The sequence below is a fragment of the Castor canadensis genome, chromosome 1 (genome assembly GCF_047511655.1).
Source record: "Castor canadensis chromosome 1, mCasCan1.hap1v2, whole genome shotgun sequence".
Lineage (NCBI taxonomy): Eukaryota > Metazoa > Chordata > Mammalia > Rodentia > Castoridae > Castor > Castor canadensis.
Genome location: NC_133386.1, coordinates 95,453,728 through 95,478,280, shown reverse-complemented (window position 1 = coordinate 95,478,280; position 24,553 = coordinate 95,453,728). Strand labels below are relative to the sequence as shown.

At 32.5% G+C, this 24,553-nt stretch overlaps 1 protein-coding gene and 1 non-coding gene across 3 annotated transcripts in view; one reads left to right on the top strand and one right to left on the bottom strand.

The window, feature by feature from the left end:
• Window positions 1-5,177: 5,177 nt before the first annotated feature.
• The window catches only part of Lmbrd1 (LMBR1 domain containing 1), a 114,236-nt gene continuing 94,860 nt past the window's right edge, over window positions 5,178-24,553 (bottom strand). For both annotated transcript variants that reach the window (XM_074080471.1, XM_020159302.2), the window contains exons 10-16: window positions 23,885-23,949; window positions 23,441-23,543; window positions 22,795-22,899; window positions 20,912-21,061; window positions 19,545-19,623; window positions 5,771-5,862; window positions 5,178-5,593 (exon numbers count right to left, since the gene is read on the bottom strand). In XM_074080471.1, the coding sequence (XP_073936572.1) occupies window positions 5,480-5,593; window positions 5,771-5,862; window positions 19,545-19,623; window positions 20,912-21,061; window positions 22,795-22,899; window positions 23,441-23,543; window positions 23,885-23,949 (708 nt within the window). In that variant the 3' untranslated portion in view covers window positions 5,178-5,479. The remainder of the gene's footprint in view (window positions 5,594-5,770; window positions 5,863-19,544; window positions 19,624-20,911; window positions 21,062-22,794; window positions 22,900-23,440; window positions 23,544-23,884; window positions 23,950-24,553) is intronic.
• Window positions 6,863-6,999, top strand: LOC141416606 (small nucleolar RNA SNORA2/SNORA34 family). Its single transcript, XR_012441242.1, has one exon. It is a non-coding gene; the product is annotated as a small nucleolar RNA SNORA2/SNORA34 family (small nucleolar RNA).

Below are 24,553 nucleotides of genomic sequence, written 5' to 3'. Positions count from 1 at the left end.
CTAAGAGAAAGAATTGACAAATGGGACTACGTGAAACTAAAAAGCTTCAGCGCAAAAGGTCACCAAATTAAAGATGCTGTCCACAGAATGGGAGAAAATCTTTGTCAGCTATACATCTGACAAGAGATTAATAACCAGAATATACAGTGAGCTCAAAAAACTAAACTCCCAAAAAATCAATGGCCCAATGAAAAAACGGACAAATGAACTGAACAGAGCTTTTTCAAAGAAGTCCAAATGGCCAGAAACACATGAAGAATTACTGAACATCCCTGGCCATAAAGGAAATGCAAATGAAAACCACATTAAGATTCTACCTCACTCCTGTTAGTATAGCTACCATCAAGTACACAAAATGATAACAAATGTTGGTGAGGATGTGGTGGGAATGTGAATTAGTACAACTACTACGGAAAGCAGTACGGAGTCTCCTCAAAAAACTAAAAATAGAACTGCCACATGATCCAGCAATTCCACTCCTAAGGATATACCTGAAGTATTGCAAGTCAGTTACAATAAAGGCACCTGGACACCCATGTTTATTGCAGCACTATTCACAATAGCTAAGCTATGGTAATAGCCAAGATGTCCCACTACTGAAGAATGGATTAAGAAAATGTGGTATTCACATACAATGAAATTTTATTCAGCCACAGAGAATAATAAAATTTTGTCCTTTGCAAGTAAATGAATGGAACTGGAGAACATCATGTGAAGTTAGCCAGGATCAGAGGCCAAAAGCCGCAGGCTTTCTCTCCTATGTGGACTATAGACCTAATGTAAATACAAGCAGTATTATGAAAAACAGGTCACGTTAAGAGGAGGTCACATAGGAGAGAGGGAGGGCAAAAGAAGTTAAGAAGGTGAATATGGTTGATATACTCTCTATACAAGAATGAGTATAGAATTGTTAAAACTATTGAAATCACCATATAAAGGGGAATAAGGTAGCAAGAAGAAAAATAGAGATGAACCAATTCAGGTTATAATATATAAATACATGAAAATGTCACAAGGAAACTCTGTAGAGCTGTCTTAAAAAAACAAAAATGTCATTTTTTTTTTCTTTACAAAATTGGAGAACAAGAGGGTGGAACAGGTCCTATCTGGGGCAGAGGTAGGATCAGTACCCATGGGAAGGGGGGAGGATGTGGGGAAAGGGTATAGAAAGGTGAATATGGTGCAAATACTGTGAACACATGTATGTAAATGGAAAAATGAGACCTGTTGAAAGTATTCCAGGAATGGGGGGGAAGGAGGGAGACGAAGGAGAATGGTGGAAGGGGTGAGCTGAAGTATGATATATTGTAAGAACTTTTGAAAATGCCACAATGTACTCCCAGCACAATTTAAAAAAATTTGTGACCCCCCCCCCACAAAAAAAAGCATCTACAGGCAAACTGGGGGCTTCCTTCACTCAGATTAAAAACTTCATCCATAATCTTCTTTCTGTCATGGCTGCTAAAAATATTCAAATATATATTTATATATAATGGCAATGGCCATTTAATCTTCTGATAATTTCTCCTTTAAGTTTTCATTTTCCCTTTAATACAGTATTTCTAAATTTAACCACTTTAAATATTATCTACTGACTTTCCATGATAAAAGTATTTTGCTTATTGAGATGTTTTTTCCTTGTATCCTCTTCTTTCCCATCTCCTAACATTATTACATTATCATGTCAGATGCTCTATTGGCTTCCTTAGTGAAAGAAAATAATCTTTTCTCTATCCATTTTAGGATTCCAGCTGGGGCTCTGTATAAAAACACAGATTAACAGGAGAAAAGCACAGAGATTTAAGTCATATGTGACACAGAAGCTCTCACAAGAAAATGAAGACTCAAAGAAGCTGTAGACGTAAATGCTTACATGCTGAATGGGACAGAGTACTTACTATATTATAAAAATGGAACAAGACAAGGAGGCTTGGGCTGGGCATTAATGGAGGAAAAGTACCAGGAAGATAAAAGTTAGTTTAATTAGGTTTGTTTGTAGACGTTTTTTGTTTTTTTTTTTTTTGCCCTGGTGACAAGAATGTTATTTTCTTTCTGATATAGAGAGGACATCTATATAGGAGTTTTATCTTCTGCCTCTAGGAAGAAAAGAGGGAAGTCAGAGAGCCATTGTGCCTGCTGTTTCCCAAGAACCTTTACCTGAAAATAATCCTTATACCAAAATGTTGTATTTTAGGGTGGTATTTTCTCCCATTCTTCAATAATCACAATACCTCTAGAGACGTTATCAATTGATTTCTATCTTTTCTCTCTTCTTTTCCCTCATAAAATAAGGACATTAAAACCTTTTTGTTCCCCTTGGTTTCCTTCCACCTCTCTTCTTTAATCTTCCAATTAGTATTAACTGCCTTTTAGCACAGATGTCATGATTTGGATCTTAAATGTTCCCTAAAACCCACATGCTAAAGGCTTGGACACCAACCTGTGGTACTGTTGTGAGGTGGGGTAGCCTTTAGGAAGTTAGGCCTAATGGAAGGAATTTAGGTCATTGGTGATGTGCCCCTGAGGCGGTACTATGACTCTAGCCTTTCTCTCTGTCTCTCTCTCTCTCTGCCTGGCTGCCTCCTACAAAGTGAGCAGCTTCCTCTTCCACGTACTCCCTTGCAATGATATTCTGCCTCACTACCCGCCAAAAATAATGGAGCCATCTTAGCATGGGCTGAAAATGTAAGTCAAAATAAATCTTTCCTTCTTTTAAGTTGATTTTCTCAGGTAATTTGTCACAGTGACAGAAGGCTGACTAACATCAACACTGATACTTAAATTCAGTGCTACAATCAATGTCTACTGTGCTTTGTCTATGGATAGATTCTGAAATAGTGTATTACTGTAACTATGTACACAACATTCACTAAACAGCTCAGCAGTATACTTTGAAAACCCTTTCTTATATTGATTTTTGTTTTCCTAGAGCTCCTAAATGCTTTTCTTTTCCTATGAAAAACATATTTTTCATTTTCTTGGCATAGAAGCACTGTACAAGAAGTCAATTCCAGGTTCCTCATTTCTCCAGTACCTTGCTACATGGCTAAATAAATTAGTCACTTTGACATCTATATGGAACACAAAGACCTTGGTCTTTTGGAAAGTCTACTATAGATACAGCTAATTTAGGTATTTTCATAAGGCCTTCAAAGGAAATATCTTCTTCACTAGTGGAAGTCATAACACTTAACTTTATGAAAATATAAAGTGAAAGGCATTCAAATCACAAGGAGTGAGAAAACCTGTGTTAGAATTCTTTAATTTTATTATTTTATTCTATTCTATTTATACTTCTAAATATGAAGGAAATAAATTTTTAGAAAACTGTATTTTAAAAGAGAACTAGTGAAATAAAAAGCCAAGAAGAAGTTGGTCTGACAAAAATAAATAATTCCTAGAAATAATGCTAAGTATATGGAATATTCAATACTGATATGATAAAATTTGTAGACTTCTAGGTAGCAAAATATCAAAATAGGCTAAATATACATCCCCCTTTAATAAAAAAAATACAGTCATGAAAGCTTAAACCATGTAGACATGCTTTGTGTGTTAGTCTGCTTGACTGCCATAACAAAATGCCAGACTCTGATACAACAGAAATTAATTTTCTCACAGATTTGGAGGCTAGAACCCCAGGGTTGGGTTCTCTGGGGTTCCTTCCCTCATCTGGTAGACTACTCCCTTCACATTGTGTCCTCATGTGGCCTCTTCTCTATGCTGCATGCACATTCCAGATGTCTCTTATAAGGACATTGCTTATTGAATTAAGGCCCCACTAATTAGCTTCATTTTAGCTTAATTACCTTTTTAAAGACCCTATCTCCTAATCAGAGCAATATGGAAATTTTTAAAAATCTGAAGCTCTCTGACCCATTTATTAGAAAATTACACTCAAATATTAATTGGGAGACATAAAAAAGATAGAATATTAGAAATGGAAACAAAATTTATTATCCTGATATTAAAATACTCAATCACCACATTTTCCTGGTAACTTGGGCTACAAGATTGTTTCAACAGACCTTATATTCTCAGGACTTCAGTATGTAAATTTTGGAGGGACACTATTCAGTTTGTAACACAATGAGTAGCAATAAGAATGCAGATGAGGTGACAAACTAAGGGAGTTAAAAATTAGAAATCAATTTGATTTTACCAACAAGTCAGGATACACAGGGGATTTAGTCTGCCTGATTTTTGGTTTAGGAAATCAGGTATACCCAGTATTGATAGATTAGGTCATTTGTTCATTTTTTGTTGTTTTTTTTAAAGAATATAAAAGATTTTGCATGTCCAGAATAATGAGTTCAATTTAACATGCTAAAATTGAAGCAATATATATATATATTTTTTTGCAACAGTGTCTTACAGGCAAGTAAAAGTTTGGAGTTAAGGAAAAAGTAATGGAGATGGAAGCCAAGCATGTATGAGATCGTCTACAAAGAAAATGTAACATAGGAACAGAAATGAATATCATCCTGGTGATTAAACACTGAGTGGTAGACAAAGAAGCAAAAGCCAAACATGAAGGCTCTTTATCATGAGAGGCAAAGAATTAGAACAGAAGTACGTGGCACAAAAATGCAGTCGGAGGTGGTTATTCCTTCTTAAATCTCTTTCAGAAACATAACGGTATTTTACTCCAAGGACATGCTTCTAGTTTATGTCAGTAAGTTAAATGATCACTTATGGTTACTTCTACTATGTAGAATGTGTTCAAAATACTCTTGATGTTATATAGCTTTCATTATATCTTTTGTAAATTTCAGATCTTTAGAATGAAAAAAAATGCCTCTAAATACAATGCCATGTATCTTAAAATGATCAATAAACTGACTTTTTCAGGATTAATTATTCTTGACTCTCCATTTATGCTGGAACACAAATTTTAACGTTATCTATAAAACAAATGCTATCTATAGCAATATATGTATTTAAGTACTCTTGTGGAGGTAGTAAGGTAGATAATGGATCAATATCTGAACAATATAACATATCTTAGAAAACAAGCTACATATGAGAGTAACATTCATTCATCAGTTGGTGAATATGATATTGTGAAAATTAGATGTTGACATTCAGATATAAGATACTTTAAGATTCCACATTACTCTGAAGACCTTACAGCACAGATACAGTGATTATGTTTTTAAAAACAACAAAAGGGAATATTAATTCTGGAATATTTTTAATCAATTTAACACTATTACACATTAAAGAAAAAATTTTTTCCATAAACATTTCCTCACAAAGCTGGTAGTTTTATATTTACACAGTATTGTTACAGTGAATTTAAATGTTAATCTATGGTACAGTAATGTCATTTCAGAAAACATAAAAAATATAGTTCTTTTCAATGGCCATGCTCCCACTTTTGATGAAAGCTAGATAGGTCATCCTAATGTTACATTAAAACTTTAAAAATGCATCATAGATATTCAGTCAGCTCTATAAACTTTAAGACAGAAGGCCGTCACACAGAATAGACAGAAGGCTCATCATCACTTATGTCTGAATCTTCATCTACTCCTTCAATGACTGATTTCTTCCCTTTACAACAGGATATAATTAATCCAATCAAGAATACCTGTAAATTGAAATAAGCTATGTGTTACTTCTCAAATTCAAAACTATTCAGAAGCAATGCACTTAAAAGTCAATGGTATTACTCTGATACAAATGGACTATTAATATACAAACAAGGAGTTTATACATTTAACAATATAAAGGAAGATCAAATTGTGCCTATGATACTTATACTTACTCCAAGAAAGGCCCAGTTACCAAAATAGTATGCAGCACTAAAGAACCAGAACTTGTGAAGGAACAGATATGTCCGTGTAACAGTACATTGATCTACAAGAGCAAAAAAGATTGTGGTCAGATAGTTTCTTTCTTAAAACTGATGATTTGCTCTGAATCTTAAATACTATGAACCAAAACACAGTCAGTGTTAAGAGACAGGGCTGAAATCTAGGTTTCTCCCCAAAGCCCACTCTCAATCACCTTAATACAGGGTTAAATTGCCAAACATTTTGAAATATTTTTACAAAATGAATGCCACCATTAGTAATCTTGATCTTAAGTATAAAAATTTTATAATGGCTAGCTCAATTTATTTGAAAAGTAATTTTTAACCTAGAGTGCCAGGCATATCCTAAAACAAAGTTTTCCACAAAGACAAAAAAGTAATTAGATATGCTATACTTTTCTAAGAAACCAATTCCCAGGACAGCTCAAACTTGAGAGTGTTCTATTGAGCTATTTTCTTTTGAAGGATGCTATTGTAAAGATAGTTGCTTCTTCTAAAGAAATATGAAGATCATTAATTACTGATTATGGAAATCATTATTTACTGACATGCTTCCTGTCTGATATTTAGATAGTATTATAGTTGCAATTAAAAATAAATCATATGGCTGGTCACTGGTGGCTCATGCCTGTAATCCTATCTACTCAAGAGGCAGAGATCAGGAGGATCATGGTTCAAAGCCAGCCTGGGCAAATAGCTCGTGACACCCTATTTCAAAAAAAAAAAAAAAAAAAAAAAAACCATCATAAAAAAGGGCTGGTGGAGTGGCTCAAGGTATAGGCCCTAAATAATAAAAACAAATAAATCATATGTTTTTGCCTTTAAATAAAATATAACTCTTAAAAAGAATACAGCAGACTGGTTATCTGATAATCTGTATCAGATTCCATACTAACCTTATCCCAATTATTATTTCCATTAGGTTACAACGTCATCCATCTCTCTATATAAGATATTGTATAAATCAATCAATATACATACAAATACACCTATATGTAATATATTAACATACATCTAGAAATGATATCTAAAGAAATATCAGGCATGGCCCTGAATCAAGGCCAGTAGTTTGCTGAAGATGTTGGTTTCAAACAGGAGCCTAAAGAAATGTCTTTCTATGGTCTTCTGGCTATTTCAGAACTTTGGAAATGTAATGGTCAATTTGTTGGAAAGAAACGTGAAGAAAAAAAAAAAAGCTTAGGTAGCACAATAAATGTAACTGTATGAAAAATTATATTTGCTTCAACTAACAGTATAACAACCTCACAAATTTCAGAGGGTCTTTACTCTTTACAGAAGAAAATTCTCATTTTACAAGGCAACTTCTTTTCAGTCTATTAAATTACAAGATATTATGATTTCTGCATACTTCTATCCAAAGCGGACAAAGGCAAAAGACTGTGCATACAATTAGAAGAGCAGTATTACATCCTATTGCTGCTGAAGAAAACACACCTCTAACTTCTATTTTTATGAACTGTCTTCTCAGCTTCAATAAGTGCTACTTCTTTCTTAAACCAAAATTGAGAAGGAACTTTGCAGTCCCGTTTAATTACATGAAAGATCTAATACACTTTTAAAATTTGACAGACATATGGTTTTCTGAAAAGTAGAACTTAGGTTGTATCCTATAAAACAGAAGCCCCTGTCACAGATAGGTTAAAGATTTGATAAGCTAAATGGTATCTCCTCTATGCCTTCCATTGTCCTCCAACATTTACTTCTAAATTGCTTTGCTCAATACCACACTGACCAAAGCCATCTCTTTTTGTGATGAAAAACAATCTAATTCCAACCCACTGACATCTCATGGAATTCCTTCATATTCTTTATACTCTCATTATCTACAGAAAGGTCTAGACGGACTATTCACAATTCTCTAAGAAAACCAAAGCCTTTAAGGAGCAGTGGCTAAACAAAGGTCTCCCGACCTCCATGTAGTCAGCACCCAAGACTACAACTTTATACTAGGTGCTGGAGTTCATTCTATTACAGGAGGCTCCCACAGAGGAAGTTTCTTCATCATCTACTCTGTTTCCACCACATTTTATTCTCACTTCAATTACAGAAGTTACTTCATAGAAATATGGTCATCAATCTGCCACTTTTTTAGTATATAAACCTAAGTATTCTTAAGTACCAATCAGAGTACTCATCTTCATTCATATTCAATGACTACTGAAGTAGTAAGACAGTTAAATGCATCTCTAGAATGAAAATGTAAATAAAATGTCCACTATGGTGAAAGAAGAGCCCAGAATCTGTCCTCTATCACTTGGCCACTTTGTTAAGTGAATGGAGATTGTGTAGTTGTAAAAGGGGTTACCACCATCTTTCCTCACAAGACATTGTAAAGACCAAATTAGGTTATCAAAAGCCCTAGGAAAACTGGCAGCTAATATTAATTTTCTTCCTTTTTTCTCTAACTATAAGCCATGATGAAGAACATAGTTCTTAAGAGCTGCTCAAGTGGTTGTAAGAAAAATAATCAATCTTGAGATTTTAGAAGTATATGTCCAATAGTAGCAAGGAAAATAAATACTCTGGCATTAGTATCATTATTGTTTTCTGCAAATTTTATTTTTCTCCAAACAGTTAAAAAAGTCACAATGAATTCAGAAAAATTCAAATGTGTATAATTCAGTAGTAGGATAAAGGTAATATTTTTTAAATAAAAATAATAAATTTGAATGTTTCAAATGAAGAGGTGTAGGCAGATGTATGCATTCACATTTATATTAAAAATAAAAATGGTATTTTCCATGGCTTTAGTATTACATGAGTTTCACTGTACAAGTACAAACCTGTTTTGAAAAAGCCATTCAATCTTCTCAATACTGCTGATGCTCTAAACTTATAAAGTTCTACCACTCATTTCCATATTTAAAAGATACTGTAGGACTCAGACTTGACTGAATTAGAAATCTCAGGGACAGAATAAGGATTACAAGATACAGGTTAAGCTGACAGAAGCAAGTAAAATCAAATCATTCTTTCCCAGCGGTCTAATAATCCAATCAGTGATGTTTTAAATTGGCTTATACTTTGGCTCTTTGCCCACCACCAAAACCATATTTTAAATGTTTTTCCTATCACATTGTTCCCATGTTTACCATTTTTAAAGCTTGTGGACTTTGACACAAGCTTTCTAAAATAACATAAAAAGGTAAATATCATTGTTGATACTCTTCTTTGCTGTTGAAAAATGGCACATCTAAACCTCCATGCACATTAGTGTGTGTGTGGGTGTGTGTATAATAACAGCTTTTATAATTATCTTTATATGTGTGCTCTATTGAGTTATATTTTTATAAAGTGGCATATGCCCACTGAAGAATTTTGGTTAATAAGCTCCATGCACGTTTCATATTCAAGGGATGATTTCATATTGACTAAAGGGAGGGAGCTTCTTTCTCCTCCATCTGCCAATTTCCAGTGGCTTACCTGAAATCACAGATATCTAGCAGATTTATGGATGGACCTGTTTCTACAGTTATCTGAGAAAATCATAGTAAATATTCTGAACTTGGTTTGACCTTGAAGCTAAATTTAAATTAGTGGAATGAAGGATTGTGTTTTAAAATAAGAAGTGTTCGAGAGACTTCTGACAGTTGTCACTTAAAAAGACATATAAAAGTTCTAATTAAACTGAAGATTAGATGTTCATGATGACAGCTAAATGCATTTTTTTTTTCTTTCTGGTGGCTTTGTGGCCATACAAAAAAGATCAAAATTAAGATTCAAGAAAGGATATCTGAACTATATGAATACAGTTGGAAGATTTTTAAATCCTGCTACTACCACCCTCCCTTCACCTCCTCTCACATATTATCAGAAAAATGACTAGAAGAAAATGCAACTAAACCATTGTTTGCCATACAATAGCAGTCTTTATTGATTTACCTGGTCACTTGTATATTATCTATATTTCTTGTTTCCTTTTAGACCATTAGAGCACTTGTTACGTCATTTTTAATGTATGCTGACTGCCACTAAGATAACTGATAACTATAATAAATATCGCCTTTAGAAATGTACTTTAAAAAAAGTGATTGTTGATGTAAGACTCAACTGGGTTGTCATGTTTAACCTTCATTTACAATCAATTTACAATTACACTCTACATTTGTAATTATTTATTAAACAAATCATGTTACATAAGCATAGACAGAAAAGGCATTTGAGTAAACTCATGTACCATGGAGAATTTTAAGGCAAGTGTTTTGCTTGACTAGTGTCAAAAAAAAGCTAGTAGAAGTTTGGACTATTTAGCACAACTTCTCATGATTATGCTAACTTTGTTTTCTGATTAGGGTCTTGCTACCATTGAATATCTATAAGGAACACATAAATGTTAACTGTTTATAGGATGAGAAGCTTGAGCTCTATTGTGATATGATTGGGAATTACTGAAATGATTTTAAGAAAGGAAATACATGAGTAGAATATACACTGGAGTAGGGGATAAAAAACAAAGAGGTTTATCAGGTTAGAAGAATAAAAAGAGGTTCACCAAGTTAGAAGACTATTTGAGTAAAAAAAAAAGAATTTTGAGAAATAAAATCCAAGTTAGTCACTATTTATTATCTAATGTATTCAGAGCATATGAAATACATGCACATAAGAAGGATTTGAGGAACAAGTAATATGTACCCAAGTATGTGGAAAGGAAAAAAAAAGGAAAATATATAATGAAAACCCAAGTTCTGTATTTATCTTAAAATCAAACAAATGGTATGCAGCTAAATCAACGTTTTGTTAAATCTCATTGGGACAACTAGTTAAAGGGAGAGACGGAAATGAGATCATAGATATTCTGAAGGAAGTCATTTTATTATATCATAAGAATACACAAAGTGTTACAGGATGATACAGAATTTTTCAGATGTTTTGTATAAAGAATAAATTTTATAGTAACCATTTTTAAGACCAGTATATTTGTGTTGAGATCTGATTATATTTAAGTAAGTTTAACGTATTTTTAAGGTGCTAAAATACATTGCTCTTGATTTAATTTATATTACTAACTGGCCATCTACAACTTATTAAAAGGAAATAAAAGGCAAATGCTGGCATATTTCCTATAGAAACTGTGTAATTAAGTGAATTCTAAATTATCAAGTATACTGCTAGTCTTAATTGTACAAGTTAGTAGATATAAAGCAATTGTTTTCAATTACCTATTTCATAAAACAAGTATTTTAAGTTGTATGGTCAAAATAATAGAGAGAAAAACTAGATTTAGCTCTTTAATCTGCCACCAGTGTACTTAAGAGATTCTGGCGTAAGTCATTTAATTTTAGTAGCATGTATTTGTTAAGTGACACACAGAAAATGTCTGACTGTGGTAGGTAGTGATGGACGACGTCAACCTTCTGAGAATTAAATTCAGAGACATCTTCGTTCAATTTTAAAAAAGGGAAAGACCGACATTTTTCAAGTTAGCAGTCTTGGGCAGTAACCTGTAAATGGCTGAGAAACTTCACAGTGTTACGTAAGTTGGCTCTGGCAGACTCTGGAGAACTTACAAAGTTTACAACTAATGAACTTCATTGTACTTAGTTTTTAACTTTCATCAGCATAATTAAAATGCCATCTGGAAAAAAGAACCTCAATATTAGTAGAACTTTTTTGATCTCTAGCAAAATACAGGAAAAATGACGCAATGATCAATACTCAATTTTCTGGTTTGCATGGTGACCTTGCCTGATAGTGAACATAATACATCAGGCTTCTCAGCAGATGCCAGCCTATTAGATCAATGAGGCCCATTCTGATTCCATCCTTACCTAGACACTATGTGAAGTTTGATTTCCATGCAAATTCTTTTTCTCTGGTGAGAATTCACTAATCCTGAGCCTCTAGTGTCTTTAATGGTTGTACTTTCTATGGCAAATTAATAGAAATCAGTCATCTGATTAATATATTACTCTCATCTATTTCTGGTTCCATGAAGCTAAACAGAGATAACTGGAGACCAAGGTATGGCAGTTCTTAGATAATAATTCTGTTTTATTACTTTGACTTTAATAGTGTGTTCCCCATTTTATGGGTTTACTACAATTCAATTAAGTAAGGTTATCAACACAAACTTTTTTGTCAAGTAAAAGATTATATGTAAATAGTGTTAGTCACGAATAACTATTTTGATCTGTGGAAAGCTAAGCTTTCTGGTTCAACATGACAGACTGAACATAGTCATTTGTTTGCTGGCTATAATGTCATCAAAGTTATAGTATAGGAATAAAGTAAGGAGCAATCCTTTAATTGTGAAGAGAAGGGAAGCAGGACCATCAGTTGTAAGTGGTCTCAACAATAATCTGGAAGATGGAAAGCCACATCTAAAAGGTTTCCAGTAGCCAGGCATGGTGGCTCATGTCTGTAATCCCAGCATTCAGAAGGCCAGCCTAGTCTATGCAGTGAGACCCAAAAAGAAGAACAACAACATGATGGCTGGGGAGCTCTGTAGCTCAGTGGTAGAGACTGTGGCTAACAGGCGTGAGGGCCTGGGTTTGATTCCCAGCACTCTCTCCTGCAAAACACTCCACTAAACCAGCTGGTTTTCCTCCCAGGAATTTTAAAACATAATTTTAGGATTCAGCTGATTAGAAAATCAGCCGGTTTCTGCTTATAGCTTTCAAAACAAAAGCATCACTTAAGGAAATGCAAAAGTTGCTCTATCATTAAAAATGGGTGAGAAATGTATAGAAAACTCTTACATTAAGACAGTTATATCACCAAATATATATCATAGTTGCATTTAAATTGGTGAGTTATTAAAAATATGAAAAAACTTCTTCAATAAGTTTTAAGTGCTATGTGTCTTTAGAAAAGAGGTTTAATTTTTGAAGGGTTTTTAATATGTTCTTTGTGGATTTAAATTGCCTTTTTCATATAGCCTCATAAGGAATATATTCTGTAAACCTTGTCAAGGTATGACTCATTTTACACAACTGAACATGCCTATAATTAAATCAACATTTATTTGATGCAAAAAATTTATATAAGAAGTGACAGGAAACAATAAGAGATGAATTATTTGATAGCAGATTCAAAATTAGAAGTAAACAAGATTAACTCACTTTCACAAGAAGTTATATGTTTTAATCTACATTGCTTAGGGGACACAGGTAGCATGGTACTCCCTAACTTTTACATTCAAAATAAAGCCTGTCATTTTGTAGGGAAAAATATATTGTGTAGAACCACTAGGTAAGCAAACATTAAATTTATAGAATTTAAGAAAGATAATGTAAATTTAAATATTTAAAATATCTGTAATTGTAAAAATAATGGTATAGAATGTCTCCAAATTAGTGTCTAGAAATGGGTAGCATACAGTGGCTATCACTGTTCCCCCACCCCCTTTTCTCATTCTTTCAACATACACAACTTTTTCTGAATCACGTACTGTGAGGCTGGATCGCTTAACATTTCAGCAATTTTTAAGCAGACATTAACTTTTTCTCCAGAACTCTAGATCCAACTTAACTGCCAACTCAAGATTTACACTAGGATGTTTCATGAACAATTTAAATAAAAATGTTCAAAACTAAACATATTCTCTCTCAGTATCTGAACTAGGGAAACAGAAAATAGAACTAAGAATACATTCACTTTGCAAAAAGACTCAAGAGGAATTATCCAAATTGCAACTCCTGAACGTCTTTTTTATTATTCCATATTAAAACTTAGATTACATATAACTATCAGTAATATCTACATGTGCTCATATCATGTGACATTCAGTATGTGGGATTTTTAAGAGTTATTTCCCAAACTAAACCTACCTTAAGATAAGGAATTTTCCTCATTTTAATTTTTTTCCCTTAACATTCTATTTCACCCTTTCTATTCTATTAAAACTCCAAGGTTTGTGATTTGCTAGTTGATAAAATACTTTCTAAGATATCAACACTATTGACATTGGACATGACATTTTCTTGAATATTAAAATACTACAGTCTGCTGGTTCATTTCTCATTTTCTAAATTCTTTCATCTTCTCCAATAAACTAGGTTTATTTAGACTTTTGACTTCTGGTTTTTCTTTGTATCACCTGAGACTTTCATTTCTTCATAGCCTCAAATGACCATTTTCATTATATTTATTTTTAAAATTTAAAGGGCAGATGATGCAGTAGTGTTACATTTCCCCTGTCTCAAACAAAAGAGAAAAAAATGTTAAATGTAGAAAAAAGACTTGGAATCCAGGCATCCATGAAAGTCCAAGTCTCATACTATCTGTGCAACTTTTTCTCTTTTACAGCCCTGTTTTTTGCGCCTATAACAAGAGGGTATGAGACTATTTAGACAGTACTTCTAGAACGCTCTCTCTTTAATTTTTAGAATTGCTTACAACTTATGTGGCTCTTTATGGCCTTTATTCCCATTTCTATAACTACCATTAAAAAATAAGGGTAAGGGTAGATTCTCCAACCCTAACCTACATAATAACTTACATAAGGAGTTTCAGAAAGATAGATACTTGATATCTGTTAGCAAAGGCAAAACGGCTTGGTAAGCCAAGTTCTACTTATGGTTACTGTATTTTGAATCATCCCTCAACAATGGACTTTCTTACTCCAAAAGTGTTCAATTACTTTCTAAAGTAAGGTATCAGTACACATTTTATCAATTAATTTTTCTTTAACAAAATATTTCTTATCTCCTTTGTATTTCATATATGCAATCATAAAAAAGCTTTCAATTTTGTCTTCTCAGATTTTTTTTATAATTCAAGTAGTTTGGTTTAACACATTAGCTTCTACTTTAGCATCTAAGATGAGTCACCTTAATCATTTGTTCTAGCAACATTATGGCCTTAAGCTAAACCATAACCCCATAGATTACTTCATATTAAGTCTCTACACTCTATATTATGTTAACAAATATACTTAATCAGAATAAATACAGAAAATGAAGGTGACTTACAGAAAGCATTCCACTTCCAGTTACTTTAACTTCCAAATAAGACAACACAAATTTACTTAAAAAAATAAAAATTATTAAATTGGACAGCAGAAATAGGACTTTTGGTCATGGATCTCTAAAAACGGTCATTTGGGAACATGCTATTTTGCTTTATCCCTCACCGTGCTCTTCAAATATTTAATATTCCTGCCACAATTTACTGATACTCTAATGAGTCAGATACACTTTCATGATTATGCAACATTTTTTTTCTCTGCTTGAATACCTTCAGGTTGATGTTTAGATTTAACTTATTATTTTGGGCACAGCTGAAATATTATACTGCCTGCTGGGCAGAAATAAATCATTATCCCTTCAGTCTTCTATACCATTTGTTTATAATTTCACTATAACTTGCATGTGTTTTTCTTCCTATTACAATATCTTTATATCCAGTTCCACTGGACTATGTGCTTTTTCGTAAGGACACTGTATGTATAGCTTCTCACGCTTTCTTGTTCCCCAAATCTAACCCAATACTTATAACGTCTACTGTGCTTGTCAACTCAGCCATGCTGGTCTTTCATCTTCCTATTTTCACTTAACTATTTATAGTTTCTAAATGTGTATGTTCTTTTAAAATAATTGTTTGTATTAAACTATTTTACTTGCATTTATATATAGATTATTGGTTCGTGCTTATTAAATTAAGTGGCAATTAAAAATATAAGAATAGAAATGTAAAGGTCATTTTGCATATAAAATTTAAAACTTGATTTCTAACTTGCTTAGTTGACTCATTTTGAACATACAAACTATGCAGAAACCTGTCAAGATAAATTAAGCACTATTGTCACTATAAGAGAACAAGTTTCAGTAATATTTTATACATATTTAATAAATGTCAGACCACCCTATACGCGTAACAAAATATTACTTTTAAAAGTCTTTAGCTACTTGGAGGCTGAGATTGGAAGGATCAGAGTTTGAGGACAGCCCAAGTAAAGAGTTCTGGAGAACCACATCTCCAAAATAACCGGACAAAATGGACTGGAAAGGGAGGGGGTGGGGGCAGGGTGGGAGAAATGACCCAAGCCTTGTATGCACATATGAATAATAAAACAATAAAAAAAATGGACTGGAGATGTGGCTCAAGTAGTAGAGCACCTGCTTTGCAAGTGAAAAGCCCTGAGTTCAAATCCTAGTCCCACCAAAAAACCCATCTCTAATATGTATTTAATGCTAATAAGAAATAATATATGCATTAATTTTAGAAATTGATACCTTAAAGTTTCCAGGGAGACTACTTTTTCTTGGAAATAATTTTAATTACCACACTATAATTGCATTTCTAAATCTAAAAATCATTTTCTAAAGTCTCTAAATTTCTGTTATTTGCATGAGATACAAAGATTACATTAAGTATTTTATGGCTTACATATATGTTTGTATCAAAGCAGTCAAATATTCCTACCAAAATGTCACAAATAATAGTGCTTTTATGTTACACATTATGACTCCTACTTTCCATTTAAACGGATAACGCCATGCCAGTCCCTCACCACATCACTATCCCTCCATGTCTAATCTCATGTTCTATTTCATCCTTTATCATCATTATTTAAAGTATTTTCTTTAAAAAATTTACCTTGCCACTCCAAATTCAATTATCCTATTTCTTCCATCTTCTTCAAAGTATGCATAAGCAAAGTTAGTGTCTAGACATGTGCTACAGAACAACAAAGAAAGTTGGGAAGATAACTCCAATCCATAAACCTAGCTGGTACATTTTTATAATGCAAAGTGACATTTCAAAGGATGAGTTAATTGAAGTATTTAAGAAAAATATTCAGTAGTTCAAAGGAATTAATTTTATCCACAGTGAATTAACTAAAACTAAAAAAGGAAAATACTGAATATGACTCATAAAGTTATAGTCAAGTGTATCATTTGACTAAAGCTTCTTGATCTATAATACACAAATTTATTCAGTTCAGCAATACAGGGGCAGTTGTACTTTACCATTAAAACAAAATTTTAAAACCAGAATGAATTTTTAAATTTGTTTTTCTGCTAAGGTTTCAATGCTATTGTAACACTTTCAGGAAGGGAATCTATTTTATATCTTCAAGGCCATTGTCCCCTTAGTTTAAGAAAAATACAAATCTACTTCACACTGATTTTTCATTCTTTGTTCATTTAGCTAAATCTGACAACCCAAAGCACTTCAACCATTAATCCTAATTACGATATACTATGCATTTCAAAACAAAAAAATCTAGGACAGAAGTCACCAACAAAGTCTATCTGGAAAATTGTTACTTATTCATACTGACAACATTTTAGCTACTATTTCATACAAAGTAAAGCTATACCCACCATATTTGTTTCTCCATCTCATATTTTGATTCTGCTTATTTCTTTCAGTTTTAATCTCATCTCTCATTTCCCTATGCATCTGGACTCTAACCTATAACATGTACTTTGCTTTCCATCCTTAAATCCCCAACCCTACTTCAGTCCTTTAAATCACTCCTTCTCCAAATGTCACAGCTAAAGAATAATCATACCAGTTGTGTGCATTTGTTCAACATAAACACACATTGGAAATTTCATCTCTTTTAGTTTACATACTTACTTTTCATTAGCTTATCTTCAGTCAGATCCCTCTTCTATTCCCCTTCATGGGAATACCAAAAACTTTTGCCACTTTCTTCAATTGTCTACCTCATGGTACATTTAATTCTCCATAGATGATTTGAACTTATTCTCCATAACAAATTGAGACAATCATAGGAATCGTACTTCCTACAAGCAATATCCTTGCTTACAGTTTGAAGAAAGAAGCATCCCTCACTCTTCCTAAAGCATTCTGTCTTGATTGTTTTTAATATCATATCCTCCAGAACTCTATGACATTGGTCAATCATTCATCCTTTCTAACATTTTTCTTCAATCTCCTTGGCCCTGAAGTGTCTCCTAGTCTATAGCTCTATATATCTCTATTTATCTACCTATCTATCTATCCATCCTTGACTGCATGCATGAATTTTCTAGTTTCTACTCTGTTGCTACTTAAAATTTCAATAAAGGCTAATACAAACACAGTCACTACATCATATTCTTTTTATTCATGGCAATTAGTTTTGTCTCCCTCATGAAAGTTTTTCTTTCTTCTTCTCAGTCTTATCTATACCTTCTTTATGCTTGCCCTTAAAAAATGATTCTCCTGAGTTCCAGTCTCCATAAGCCTCTCATTCTCTGCCCTTTGTGTTCCTTACATATATGTCGAACTGCCCAGATCTCCACTTACTGTCCCTGAGATATGTGGAAATCAATAAAATATTTCTTAGCTCTCTCTCTAATCCCATTAAATTTAATTTCATCTAGTGACACCAAAATTTACCAAACTTACATTCTACAATCTGTTCATCATTGCTCTGGATTGAGACAATCAGAAAGAGTTTATATATTTACTCCTTCATCATTTCATGGGAGTTATAACTACTGTTAAGTGAAAACTTTAGTTCAGGTTTTCACCATGTCTCTTTGAATTACTATAGAGAGGTCCTCCCCTAATTTATTTCCATATTTTGGCCTCAATTTCTCAAATACATTCTTTGTTACAAGTAACACTGAAAGTAAATCAGATCATAACATCTACTTCCTTAATTTAAAATTCCTAATTGGTTCTTTAGTCACTTTCCAACACCTTTTATGATCCGATTCCTAATTCTGCAATCTCGCTCCTCCATCACTCCAATCCTAAACCCATAATTTAAAAAACAAAGCAAAACAGTGACAATGTTTTAAACTCTTTTGAACACACACCTGTGTAATTTAAGACAGTTTTGTTTGTACCTTTTGTTCTTGCCTGAGAATAAGTTTACCCTGATGCTCATAACAGAAAAATTCTATAACCTTGAAACGTGGCTCTACTGTCTCTTTTCAGAGACAGCACTCTGCAATAATCTCTACTGGACAGTGTTAATCATATCTTCCTCTGTGATATCCCTGTACTCAATGTTCTTAGTTTTCTATTTGCCACATCATACAGTGCCCCTGATTTAAAAAAAAAAAAACAACTCAGAATTTACATCTTTATTATGTTATGCACAAATGACTTATGAACACGTACACTATATTTGACACATTACCATGAAATAAAAGTATTTTGAAGGCAAACATATAAAATGTTCTTACAAATTAAAAAAATTAATTAGGGATTCTTTTTAAGAATTTAATACTATAGTACTAAAAAAAATCAACTTAACAACTCAGGAAACAGAAAAAACATCTCTAAAATTATGTAGAAGTTCAGAGAACAGTCACAGCATTTTTCTCAGAATATACATAAAATACTTAGCACAGTGCCTGAACATAACTATACATTCTTAGAAGCTAACTTATTATAATTAATATTAATATTAACCAAAGTGACTAGACTTGGATGGATTAAAAGTTGTTTTAGGTAACAGGTACTTTTGGTCTTGGTACAAAAGTTGTATATCCCACCAAACTCTCTTGAGAGATTTTTAAGAAAAAATATGGTTTAGAATGATTTATTATATCAGTAAATGTGATAAATAATACTTATGTTTTGTTATTTCCTAACTAATTGGTGATGGTTCATTTGTTATCAGAAATCATTCCAATACCAAGAAATGCTATTAAAGAGACTTAACAACTTCTGTTTGCTAAAAATTTGTTACTACACACTACACAAATGCAACAATGATTAAGATGGTAAAATGCAAGGCAATTCAATTCTTATAGAAATATAAATTCTAAAACCATTGGCAAAGCTGCTTTACCTTCAGGGGCATTGGCATCACATCTCTTTGGCACAGAAAGAGTTGAATTGCCTTTATGGTCATCAGAGGTTGTATTGCTCTGAAAGATGAAAATATAGCTAAGTGTAAAGATTACATTAATAATTATATTTGTATTAAAAAATGATCACATTACAAATTTTATGCTGCTTTCTATTAACTACATCTATGTAATATTCTAAAAGGTAAATTTAATGCAAATTATGATTAGAAAAAAAAAGAATTATGGTAAATTTAACATTAGGGGTTTTTGCAACAATTCTTTAGGTCTCATGTTCAACAACAAAGTTTTTTCCCAGAACAATCAAATCCCACTTCTAGTCCAAACGTGGCATCGAAAAAGAAATATAGTACTTATTTTTAGGCTGTGAAACAGGCAAAGAGTATTTATTTTCCATGTGAAAGCATAATATTCTGAAAGAAGATCACCATGTCAGGGATGAAGCACAGAGAGAAAAAAGCAAGCAGTGAGAAATATGGTTCAGGTAAATCAGTACAGGGTCTCCCAAACTCAGATCATTCACAGAACTCCACCATGATCTGTGGCTTATCTGCTCTACCTACACTAGTCATTACCTAACATTTTAAATAAACTTACACTGTTATAGGTGATAATTGACCAAGGGTGTGATGTGCTTGTTAGATGTTTTTGTTTCTAATTACATATTAGGGTAAACAAAGAATGAAGGACCATGCAGGATAAAAAAACAGTGATCTGGGCACAGTATATTAATAATGAAAGAGTCCATTAAATCAATGTTTGAACAAGGCCCCGAGACACAGGTACAATTAAAAGCAATTTAGGAAAAGGAAACAAGCTAAACAAATATTGAATCAGACATGGCCAAAATATTCTAAATTGTCAGAAAATCCAAACTTGCTATTCAATTACACCTAAAAATTACAGTTGTTTTTAAAGAAATTAACAATATTAAGAAATCAGTGGAATAGACATGAGGATATCCATCATGTGAAAAGTAAACCCAGTTATTCAGAAATAAAATACTTGAAAGCCTCTCTTATGGGATTTATTGCAGCAATAAACAAGACATATTATGCTCACCAAAACTTTTTGGGGAGCCATATTAAAATTACTTACAACATTATTTTAGAAGAGGCATTATAAGTCAATAAAGTGCTAAGATAAAGCTCAATAGCTTTGTACAGTAGAATCCATTTAAGGAACAGTTATAATGAAATTCTGTGTGTTAATTTTAAAAAATGATATAAACAGACATACGAAAAGGAAAACCAGTTTTAGCAATATTAAAATGAACATGATGAGTTAATATGCTAACCATAAAAATTAAAACTTGCTCTTCAAAATGTAAACATAATATTGTACCTACCTCTATTAAGTAGTTTTGACTTCCATACATAACATACTGAGGAGCAAGACTGTAAATCATATAGCTAGTGTGAAGGACAATAAGCAGAAGTATCATGCAAAGAAATAAGAGTGCTTGGGGCCGGGTTCTGCCTCTTCTGATTTTATATAACTGGAAAGAAAAAATGAAAAAATTATTATTCGTAAAGCATTAAGCCTGGCTCTTGTGTTTTGAGGAATGATTTACACAGTTCAATCACTTCTTCCAAAATAAATATTAAAAATTCCTAGTCATTCCAAATAATTATAAAAATGAAAGACATTATTTTCCCCCAAAGCGTTTACATTTAACTTTATGTTTGTTTAAAAATTATGGGAGAGCATATACATCCAAAGGATCCTATAAATGATCATTAAAAACCTAAGACCTAGAAAACTTACTAGTATTCACATGGTTGGCTTCCAGATAAACCTTCGAAACTGTGTGTAACATGTGTTAGAAGTTCATAAAGCTAAGGATTGTGAACGAGATGCCTCTAGTTCTATCTAAAGATTAGAAGTATGCATTCAAACTATAAACACTAGTAATGAGTTCATGGTTTACATGTTTATGGCTTTATGTAATATGTCATATTATGGAACAACACCAGACTGCCAAGTTTATAAATTTACTAGATCATAAGATAGTACAGATTAACTGAACTCCTATTTTGGATGAGATGAAGATAAGATCACTTAAAAATGTACATTTCTCAGCTTCCCTTATACCTAGTAGTGGTCATGTACTAAAACACTAATCATCTAAAGGAAAGCTAGAACTTTCTAGGAAATCATTGACATACGTTTAAGTCCCTTTCTCCTCTATCCTTTTTTTCCATATAGAACATGGACAGGATAAATTAAGCCACAGCAGCTGACTGCAATCATGAGAAAGAGATATTGGACCTGACACTTTTGAGTTACTAAAGCAATACAAGACCCCCCCAATCCAATAGCAAGAAGTCTTTCATTAGTGTAAACCACTATTTAATGTGGTTTTCTTTTACTCACAGTTGGAAATGGTGTCTGATTCACCTTCATTTTAAAATTCTTAAATTACCTCCAAATGAGTAAAGAAATAATAAATCATAATATTTGTCTCTTGGTATCTGTGGGGGATCGGTTCTAGGACTCACTGTGGTACTCCAGTATCTTAGTGTACTTGCATATAACCTATGTCATCCTCCCATATACTTTAAGTCAACTCTAGATTACTTAAAATAAATAATATAATGTAAAAATTGTGTAAATAATTATGCTGCATTTTTAGGGAATAATGACAAGGAGAAAAGTCTGGACATGTTCAGTTAAGTAACAAAGTTTTTCAAATTTCTTCTGTCCGTGGTTGGTTAAATCTACAGATATAGAACTCACAAATATAGAGGGCTGATAGTAGAAAACTCAAGTCCTACAGGGGAGAGTCATGCTTTGAGCTTTGGTGTATTTATTGCATTTCAATGTGTTCTATACAGCCAAACACTAAGAAAGATAATATATCTTATAGACAAAGGTTGGTCAGCCTTGGCACTGTTGACATTTGGGCTGATAAATCTTTGCCCTATACACTACAGGATGTTTATCAGCCATCTCTTGCCCCTACCCAATAGTTCCCAGTAGTACACCCTAGTTATAACAACTAAAAATGACTCCAGACATTGCCAAACATCTCCAGGGGGCAAAATTGCTCCTGATTAAGAACCCCTGCTCTAGAAAAAAAGCACTCATGTTAATATGAGGTGAAAAAGCTAATATTCCCATCATTATTGGTATCAAAATGCAACATACATTCTAAATATAAGATAATTTGTCATAATGGAGATACTGCACAAAATAATGAGAAAAAACAAAAATATAGTATATACTTACTCTAATCCAAAAAAACCATATACCAATATTTCGAATTCCCGCCATTGAAGTAAAAATAAAGTACATAATAATAATTGTTATAAGAATATAATCAAGAGGGAAAACCTGGAAAAAGATAAAATCAAATTTAATATACAAACTATAACCCTTTAGAATTCACATAAAATTAACTGAAAATGTCATTATTTGTAGTTGATAAATGTTTCAACTATCAACCCTGATTTAGATTAAGCTATAATGATAATACCATAAACTAGTATCAAACTATGAGCAAATTATTTAGTACCATTATCCTAAGAAAAATCCTAAAATAAATTAAACTACAAGTTATACTTTCATATATGAAGTAAAAGACTTCATTGAGAACTGAAAGCAATTTTTTGGAAAAGCAATTGTTTGGAAAAGTTTGCCTATATCATATACTATTTTCCAAATCAAAGTATGTTTAGCTAAAAATCCAGCAACATATTGACACAATTATCTTGAATGCAACATGTCAATGTAGAAATTATATACATAAGAAGAGTCAAATTTGCAAAGAGCACAAGCATATGTCAAAGTATTAACAAGTCTGCATCATAATAATTTTAAATGGGACAGGGTCAGAATGTTTGATGGAGTACAAAACAAGTGATATTTTACTTACTGTTTGTAGCAAAGGCAAAAGCATATTAAGTGGATTACTCAGGTTGGCTCCAAAAATTATGAAACCAGAATCTATTCCAGCTGAATGAAGAGCTTTATCTAAACTGCAACCAAAAAACTGAGAGTGAATTTGTTTACTATTCCTTTCCAGTCAATCTAGAAAGAATATCTTCATAACTTAAGACTCAACTTCTTTGAGTCAAAGAAAACCATGGAAAACAAATTAAATCTCACCTAAATTTCTCACAGATATTACTCAGGTGATGTAGAATAAAGAAATACTCTTTGGATTTTTTTATCCACTCTTTGAGCTAATGTTGTACAATACTTCAGGTAGTACAGCTATCTAAGATGAATAGGCTACACTAACAGAATTCAGCATGAATAATATATATCATTATATTATTTGTGTAAGTGCTATAGAAAATGTGTCTACTATACTTACTTTGATAGGAAGAGAGAAATTACAAACAGCAATGCAACCAAGATGAAAAATATTCCCCAAATGATCTGAAAGCAAAAATATATTCATTATAATATAGTTCTGAAAGTTGATATGAAAAGTACAAAACCATTATGCTCATTGAGCTGCCAACATATAATAACCTGAAATAATCCAAGACATATAAATTCAATATATAGTTTGACATCTGTGCCTAAATTTTCATTATGAGATGACTTGATTAAGAACATGTACACAAAAGTGATAAAACATTTTTAAAATTCTTCATAAACAGGTAAATGAAACTCTGATCAAACACAAGGTTTTTTATTCCATTATAATGAAATATAAACTTCAATGCTAAGTGAAAAATACATTAAGACAAACGCACACATACACACACACAACCTGAAACCAAGAAATTCATCAGGTTTTCTTATTCTGTTAGTTAAAACTAAGAAAATTTGGAATTTGGAGTATTTTCCCACAGAAACAACAATGTATATACAGCCAGCATACATATCAATATCCAACAGAGAAAAGTCTAGCTAAATGGTACTACTTCTGAAATAGAGTATTAACAGCACTGAAAAAAATGTCATGCAAAAAGTTTCTGGGCTGAAGTGGTAAAGCGCCTGTGCCTGTCTAGAAGCACGAAGCCAAGTTCAAATT